Here is a 9,076-nt window from a genome sequence, read left to right on the forward strand (position 1 = left end):
GAAAAGCTTCAGTTTTATTTAAGGAGGAAAATTTATTTTAAAATAAAGAATATTTGAACTTAAAGTTTTTAAATTTTCTCAAGCCGCTTTAAAGTTTCTAATATTCTTCACTACATAGATAAATGATTTAACACGGCGTCATGGAGCTGCAGCACAGAATATATCTGTGGTTTGGTCTCATTCTAGTAAAAACTAAAAATTAGTTGCAGAAAAAAAAATAATTAGAAGAGCTGTGATACATGGTAAATAAAAATTAAACAGAAATAGTTTTTAATCTAAATATGTAAATCAGTTCCCTTAATGTCGCTGATGTCTCAACCTTAAACTCCTCCAGAGTCACAGTTAAATACATTTTTTTGGTCCACGTCTTTACCTGCTGCAGAGACGTTCAGGTGCATCACGCGTTTTTAATAAGAGAGTTTCTAATAAATCACTGTTCACGAGCTGCATCGTAACATTCATCTCTGCTTGGTCAGGTTTCTGCTTCTGGTCAAAACTTTAAAAAATGACTTGAAGAAAAATGAGTAGAACATCTGAGATGCATGCAGGAAAAGTTAAAGTTACCTGAGACTGTCCTCAGGTCTCTTAATGTCCTGGATGTCTTAGATTAAACTCCTGTTGCAGCAGATTATTAGACATGACCAAAAAGCTCAAAACACGGCAGGAACAATTATGACTAAATACAGACTCTCATTTAGTCTCATTAAATAAAGAGAGCCACGTCTTTACTGCTGCAGAGACGTTCAGGTGCATCACACGTTTTTAACCAAAGAGTCTCTAATGTTCTCTGCTGCAGAAATAATTCACTGTGATCGAGCTGCATCATAACATTCATCTCTGCTTGGTCAGGGTTCTGCTTCTAGTCAATAATTAGAAGAGCCAGAACACAGACTTAAAGGAAGGTAAATACAAATTAGAGTTAAAAAGTTAGAGATTCTTTACTTCCTGTTGAACGTTAAATCCTAACCTCCAGCGCAGGGCTGCTCTCTCTCTCTCTCTCTCTGTGTCTCTGTGTCTCTGTGTGGATGTAATTAGACGGCGACATGGACGAGCACCGCCCTCTCTCCTCTGTGTGAAAGTGTAATTTTGAGAAAGTGTAATTTTGTGGTCTTGTTGTGCAGCCACAAGGCCCCGGCTCTGACTCTGGCTCTGACTCTGGCTCTGACTGCAGGAAGGTTTCAGCCTGAACACATGCGGCGCTCCGCCACCAGGGAGGTGCTTCGTGTTTCACCTCCTGCCAGAGGAGCTCTGTTTGTTTGGATGTTTGTGAGAGGAGTTAGGAGGCCGGCGGCTCGTCTGAGGAGCTGAACCTGATTAGTTTCTGCTTGTTTTTAGCTCTAGAGGACCCGGCTGGTGCAGCTGGGGATGGAGTTCATCTTTAGGATCTTTGTTTGGAGGATTTCTGCACATTTTCACTTTAGTGTTCTGCTGGAATGAAACTGATCTAGTTTCTCTATTTTTAGTTCTTTAAATGCAGAAAGATTCTAGCGAGAACTCTGCAGCTTTCCTTTGGTTTTAATATTCTCTCTTTAACTGCAGCTGATTATGATCCAGACCCTCCTGCTGAGGCTCTCTTCTCAGGAGACGGTTGACGTTTTGTGAATTTGCTCCTAGTTTGTGCACGCATGTAGAGAAATGGACGTAGCTTTGAAGCAGAGCGTGAATCAGATCTGATAACACAGAGGAATCAGTCTGATGAGACAGGCGCTCTGTTGTTCTGTTAAGTTCTGTCTGAACCTCCGCCTCCTTTTATTAAATCCACTGTGATCTCACAGAGCTTTTACCTTCTCACTCGTCCTCCTTCAGTATCTGAGAACTGCTCTGGAATAACTTGCTGTCTCTTTTTTACTTTAGAAAACTCACCTGCTTTTACCTGCTGCAAAGATATTCAGATGGATCACACATTTAATTTACCTCCAGCAGCAAAAGAATGATTTTACTGAGAGCTTCAGATGTTCTTCAGTGCATCGATAAAATCATTGTGCACCGAGCTAAAGTTTAAATCTTTAAAAGTAAATTAAACCAAAATGACTAGAAGAGCTGCAGGACAATATGAAAAGTTAAAGTACTTCCTGGAAAGTTAAATAAAAAATTCAAAATAGATCTTTTGAAAACGTATTTCCTTCACTCGTCCTCCTTTAGCGTCTGAAACATTCACCTCTGCTCTTTCTTCTTCTTCTGCAGATGAACAGATGAACACGGAGGAGAAGAAGAAGAGGAAGCAGCGCAGGAACAGGACCACGTTCAACAGCAGCCAGCTGCAGGCTCTGGAGAGAGTGTTTGAGAGGACGCACTACCCGGACGCCTTCGTCAGAGAGGACCTGGCCCGCCGGGTCAACCTCACCGAGGCCAGAGTCCAGGTACGGGCCGAGCTCAGGCTTCTGTCTCACCTGATGCTCTTCTCCTGCAGCAGAGCTTTATCGTTTAACATCAGCAGGAAGAGGCCGGAAACTTAAAATGAATCAGTGAAATATGTTAAAGAGCCGACAGAGAGAAGCAGGAGATAAAGTGACCTGTAGCTTCTAATCATCTGGTAGCTCTGATACATTCAGGCTGAAGTCTCTCTCTCTCTTATCAAACCATCTCTAAAAATAACCCCAGATATTTCAGAGCCTGTGAAGTGTTTTCAGAAACTCCCACAGGACTGGATGTGATCAGAAAAGTGGATGTAATGACGTCTAATTTCCTCAGAGATCAGTGATAAACGGCGAGCGTGCTGCGACGCGTGAGGCTCTGCAGCCGAACGGCAGCGCGGCGTGGAGGCTCAGGCCGTCAGACGAACGACGCTCATCCAGGAGGACGTCACGTCTTTAAAATGAGGACTGTTTGTCAGACTCATGGTTGTAGATGAAGCTGAAGAACTAAGAGAAGAATCATTGGGATTATTGAACCTGGAAATGACACTTGACCTTTGACAGGGATGATCCTTTAATATAAAAGTAAACGGAATAAAAAGCAGTAAAAGCGTCGCGTAGAGACTGAAGTAAAAACCGTTTAGTTTTTAATCTGTGTCTTTAGTCGCTTTAGACAGAGAAGGATTGTTTCCTACAGACCAGAAGATTAAATGAAATGTGGAATAATAATAATAATAATCAGACATTTAACTCTCATCAGTCTTAATCCATCAAACCTCCACAGAGCTCTGAGACGTTTAAACTGAATCAACCAATCAGATCTTTAATCACTTTTACGGGAGACGCCTGAGATGCAAAACTGAGGGCAAAGAAGACCGTCAGCTTCTAAAGGTGACTGAGCTGTGAGGCCTGAATGAACCAGAGGAGGTTTTAGTGAAAACCTACGTCCTCCAGTCTGGTCTGGACTCTAGAGGATGAACTCTGGTCCTCGGCTGCATCTAATGAGACCAGAAGCACCTGAGCCGAGGGTTTACGGCAGGTAAACAGCATTAGTAGTGGGCAGAGAGAGAGAGAGAGAGAGACAGAGTTATAGAGAGAGAGAGGAAACTGGTGGAGCAGCAGCAGCACATCTGTGATTAATGCTTCACAGAGAGCGATGCAGGAATCCTCCTTTGATAGAAGAGACTCTGGCCTCATTCCTCAGGCTCTGCGTCAGGCCTCTAATAATGGATTTGATTTCACAGCAAGGAACAACATTAGCACCCCCCCCACACACACACACCACCACCACTGTCCCGAGTCGTCCATGGCTGTTTAGGAAGCTGATGAGGACGATTTTAAGTTCTCTGCACAAAAGATTCAACCCTGAAGCAGAGCTCTCATCAGCAAACCTTTCTTTATTTCATTTTATTATTTTATTCTCTGACCTTGTGTCATTTTGCAAACATTTAAAACGTCTTCTATTCTCTTTATTGATGCACAGTAACTGAGTGTGTCCATAAATGTGTTGCAGAGTCACACAGATCCACAGATATATTTATAAATGTTAAATTCATCAGGGTGATTATAATAAATATGAACATTTAAAACTCAGATCTGGTTCAGTTTGTGTGTTTAAACCCAGAGGAGCTCGGCTACAGGTGGATTATTATTGGTTAGAAAACAAAGTGCATGCGTTTCTTCTGCAGAACTTTTATTTTGAAGGAGGTTAAAAGGGTTTAAATCTTTCCTGTAACTGAGCCCCACCCTCAAACGTCTCCTTATCTGACAGAAAGGAAAAATAGAAACTGCTTAAAAATGTTAGACGTTAAATCAGGAGTTTCAGGACGACTGCTTTTATATTTGTGATGGGAAGCGAAGCGACTATTCATGAAACAACTGAGAAGCTACCGTCACACTCCTCCTGATTGTGATTCAGTTCAGTTTTCAGACAGAGTGAATGTTTTCCTGGAGAATTATTAGTTTGTGTAAATGTAGTGAAACTGGTTCAAAGAACTAATCAAAGCAGACGCCATGTTTTTTTGTGTGTGTGTGTATTTCATTTAACCTCTGAGGCGTTGAGTTTTAACACCGTCTCTCCGTGTCCTCCGTGTCCTCTGTGGTTCCAGGTCTGGTTCCAGAACAGGAGAGCCAAGTTCCGCCGGAACGAGCGAGCCATGCTGGCCAGCAAGAACGCCTCCCTCCTCAAGTCCTACTCAGGAGACGTGACGGCGGTGGAGCAGCCCATCGTGCCCCGGCCCGCGCCCCGCCCCAACGACTACCTGTCCTGGGGCAGCGCCGCCCCCTACAGGTAGAGTCCCTCCTACCTCCTGACCCCCCCTCCCCCACATGACATCCAAACACAAGTCTCTGTCTGCGGCCTGCAGCTCAGACGGATTTTATACAAGAATAGAGAAAAAGAAAGAAGGAAGAGAAGTGATCAAATTAAATCCAGGAATCAGAGGAAGCAGAGAAATAAAGATCTCCCTCCTTCCTGCTGCAGGACGTCCAAACACACAGGCCTCGGTCTGTAAAAGCAGCCGTGGCACGCTAACGCCACCGTGACATCTCCCTCACCGCTCCCTGTTATTCTTTCATTTCCTCCTCGTCCTCTACCTGCACATTCTCCTCATTCCTCCTCCCTAACTCTTCATCTCCTCTGATCCACCTGAACCCGGACTCACTCACCAAAAACCATCACTGCTCGGTTTGATTCACCAGATGTGGATCCATCCGCTGCTGAAATTAGTCCCCAAAGAATGTGCCCATCGCTTCCTCCGTCGGCTCCAGGAAATGACTCAAACTTTTAGGTTTAGGTTGCAAAGAATGTGTTCAGAGTCCAGCACCAGCTCCTGCTTTAATCCTCTCATAATATTTTGTGAAATTAAAAATTCCCTCATTTCCAGAGATGCTAGGGATGCAGGGATTTAAAACCTCTACATCCAGGGCAGCAGTTTGTTTTTGCTGAAGTCCTGCTGAAGAGACCGACTTCACAGTCTCTTCTGACAAAGAAAAACCCTGGAGACCAAAGCAGCGCAGCACCTACGAGGAGCTGAAACACAGCTTTATGCACAGACATGCCTTCTGCATAAATGTCAGATTTAAGGAGCTGAACTATCTGCAGACTAATCACACGTTGTGTCTTCCTTCTGTGGAAGCTGATCTAAGACTGAAGACGTTTGTGTGCTCAGTGAAAACCACAGTTTAGAGCATTCAACACTAAATAAATAAATAAATAAATAAATAAATATAAAGAAATCTGTTCAGTTAAAAACTAAAAAAAGAAAAAGCTTCAAACCAGAGTTTAGAGAGAGAATGAGCTGTCCTTGGTTTAAGACTCCTGCAGCGTCATGAATCATTTTCATTTATTTCTAAAGGACAGAGTTTCCATCCAGAACCAGGAGACCAGTTTTAACCCCGTCCCCCTTCTGCTCAGTCTCTAAACTCTTTAATAACCAGCGGGACGGGTCCAGATCCTCTAACAACCCCCCCACCCCCTGACAAGGTGATAATGTGAAAACAAAGCGTATTAAATCCGCCGCTGACCCCCGTGACCCCCTGCACCGACTAAGCAGCGCTCCTCAGAGAGGCTCGGCTCTACTGGGCAACATTTTTTGTGACTCTGGTTTCATTGGTCGTGATTTACAGTAATCCAGACCCTCAGACCCTCTGAGGGCTTTCATTTGTTCTGGGGGGGTGGTGGTGTTTTTTTGGGGGGGTGTTGTGGAGCAGGAATAAATGCTATGTGGTGCTAACACTTGACTGTATATTATCCTAAAGCTGGTATCCGATGCCGGAGGGGGGGCCGGTGCGAGTGCCACAGAAAATGCTGCCCTCAGAGAACAAGTAGGCCCCCGCTTTCACTTTCACTACACCCAGTCCTTGTCTTGTTATCTGTTCAGGAGCATGTCGCCGTTTCTGCACGTTTTAGTTCAGGCTGTTTGTAAAAGAAAGGTTTTAGTTCATGTTTAGTTTAGTTCTGCACGATTCAGCCGTAAGAACATCAGGTCAGCTGCAGAGGATTTAAGCTTTAAGACGCAGAATAGAGGAGAGAGAAGAGAAAGAACGTCACAATACATACCTAAAGAATTTGGTTATTATTATATTTAGTCGTAGACGTCGTTATCAAACTTATTCTGACATGAACTGAAACCAGAGGTGGACAACACGCAGAGAAGCAAAGGTTTTTATGAAAGATTAAAAGCAGGAAAAGGCATTTTTAGAAAAAGAAGATTCCTGCAAGAAAATCCTAAAAAGTAAAAGCTTCAGTAATGTCAGACTGATGCAGCAGCTGATTCCTGATGAATACCTTCATCTTCTTTCTTATTTAACTTTTATAAATCCAGATTAGCGAGGGTTTCCTCCTGCGTGTGATGAAGTGACCGTACGTCGTCGACGTTAAACTTTCGAGCTGTGAGGTGAAACGTGCAGAAACGTCAGCTCTGCCTTTAACTTCTTGACGTGTTTCCACAGCTACGGCTCATGCCTCAGGTGATGTAACCTTCTTCCTCCTCCTCCTCCTCCTCCTCCTCCTCCTCCTCCTCCACCCATCCCCCTCCCCACCCCCTCGTCTCTCTCTCCAGCACCATGGCCACCTACCCGCCCACCTGCTCCAACACCAACACGTCCCAGGGCATGAACATGGCCAACAGCATCGCCAACCTGCGGCTCAAAGCCAAGGAGTACAGCTTGAACCAGGTGCCCACGGTCAACTGAGAGGAGGAGGAAGGAGGGAGGGGGGAGGAGGAGGAGGAGGAGGAGGAGGAGGAGAGAAAGGCCGGAGGAAGAGGAGTGGGAGGTGGACGCCGCCATCACCGTCACCGTCACCGTCTCTGCTGGGATGAGCATCGTCTCACGTCGTACCCCCCCCCCTCCATCCTTGGATGTCCTTTCTCGTCTCCGCTGCCACCACATGTACGTAGACGATGGACGCCGAGCGACGGCGGAGCATCGCTGGACTCAAAGAGACGTCAGGACCAGAACGTCTGCGTAGATTTGTGACTAAAGCAGAGAAACCAGAGATCTGGTTCTTCACCGAGACTCATGAGCGGACTACAAGGAATCCTCTCTGTCCCTTTTATTCCTGCGGCGTTGGAAAAAAAAACTGGGATCAACTTCTTTTTCTTTTCTAACTCAACAACGAAGGACTTCCTCTGACATTTATCCATATTTTTTTTTTATTTTTGTTTTTCTATCCATGTTATACCACTGACAAGAAAACACTTTCAACACATTTTTGATTTTCCTGTAATAGTCCAGTATAAAGGAGAGGCTAATGTATGTCTGAATCCAAAACCAGTAGATAATAATTTTTCCTATGATATCCTTTTATTTGTAACAGAATAATAATAAAAAAACAACTTGTGTATGAATAATAAATGCGTTTGAAGCAGAGCGGTGGAGCCGTGTGTCAGAGACGAGAAAACAGGACGATCTGCAGCTTCTTATGTCAGAACACGACCACGGACGCTAACGTTAGATTTAAATCAGGCCTCAGAAACGTTAAGAAATAAGGATGTTTGTAGCTGAGAGCGTTTGGAGCCGTGAACGCTCCATAAAAGAAAGATTTACAACCCGAGAACAGATTCTCCTTCAGAGAAAAACCTCAAGCTGTTCCTGCTTTGTGTGTTTTCTTTCTGTTTTTTTTGTTCCTGATTACCACAACCTGAAATTTCCACCTTTTAAAAAACGTTATATTTATGAGCGGGGGGAAATCCTCTCCTTAACATGGAGGGGCCTCCGGGGCCTCGTTTAACTCTGCGGCGGCTGTCATACGCGGCCTTTCTTCTCGGCGGCCTCTCGTAACCTTCGCCGTCAACAAACACGTGTCGAGGCTCGTCCTCGGTCGGAGCACGCAAGGCCGTAAAAAAAATAAAAATAATTAAAATAATAAAAAATCAAGCGGGGTCTGATGAAGCTAAAACCAACGAGAGGAAAAGAAAAGTTTCACATGATCACATGTTCAGAGGTTTAACTGTTTACATGTCACAAATACCCGAGAGAAGCGTAAAGCCCCGGCCGTAGCTTTGTCACTCACCAAACTCCATTTAAAAAGTTTGACGTTTACATTTGAGCTGACAGGAGTAAACACTTGGTGGAGTTTTTAGGAGAGTTTACAACATATTCTGAATTCTTTTGGTCGTCTCCTGAGTTCGGCTCAAAAGAAACGCGTATGTTTGATTAAACTTTGTGCTTCCTCCGATTCCAAGCTGTTTTTTGGAGGCTGCTCTGCTCTGACAGGCTGAGGCTCTGCTGTCAGTTCAGGAAATGATTTACTTCTACTCTCTTGGTCTTTTAACTTTCAGGTTCAGTGTTTGTTAGTTAGTTCTCTTCCTTTTCTTGGGTCTGAGTCGTTTGTTCGTGGCTGATGTGACGTTATTTTTTTTCTGTGCCACATTTAGAAGAAAAGAAAAAGTCCTGTCTTTGTGTTTTCTCTGCAGCCGTTCTCTTTTCATTTTGTGCCGTTGGTTGTTTTCCTGATCGCTGATCCCTGACTGTGGTATGTCCAGTGTCAGACCCCTAACCCGCCCCCCCTCACCCTCCCCTGCCAGGCGCCCGGTCTCACCTTTCACGGCCAGGCCCTCGGCTGACCTGAAGTGATTCCAGATGTGGAGATCTTTGTGACCCCCCTCCACCCTTCATCCTCACCCCCTCTCCCCCCTCCTCCCCCTCCTTTTTGGCCCCCAGGGCCCGGCCAGCCACTCCATCAGGGCTGACAGCGTCCCCTCGGACAGCGTCTCTCC

At 44.8% G+C, this 9,076-nt stretch overlaps 1 protein-coding gene across 3 annotated transcripts in view; it reads left to right on the forward strand.

The window, feature by feature from the left end:
* Positions 1-7,689, forward strand: part of prrx1b (paired related homeobox 1b) — a 12,201-nt gene extending 4,512 nt beyond the window's left edge. The window contains exons 2-5 of one of the 3 annotated variants that reach the window (XM_084547812.1): positions 2,185-2,360; positions 4,463-4,644; positions 6,114-6,179; positions 6,917-7,689. In XM_084547812.1, the coding sequence (XP_084403938.1) occupies positions 2,185-2,360; positions 4,463-4,644; positions 6,114-6,179; positions 6,917-7,049 (557 nt within the window). In that variant the 3' untranslated portion in view covers positions 7,050-7,689. Of the gene's footprint in view, positions 1-2,184; positions 2,361-4,462; positions 4,645-6,113; positions 6,852-6,916 lie in introns of those variants that run through there. The other 2 variants (XM_084547813.1, XM_084547814.1) reach the window with 2 other exon arrangements.
* Positions 7,690-9,076: the final 1,387 nt, after the last annotated feature.

This window comes from Chelon labrosus, assembly GCF_963514085.1.
Source record: "Chelon labrosus genome assembly, chromosome: 7".
Taxonomy (NCBI): Eukaryota; Metazoa; Chordata; class Actinopteri; order Mugiliformes; family Mugilidae; genus Chelon; species Chelon labrosus.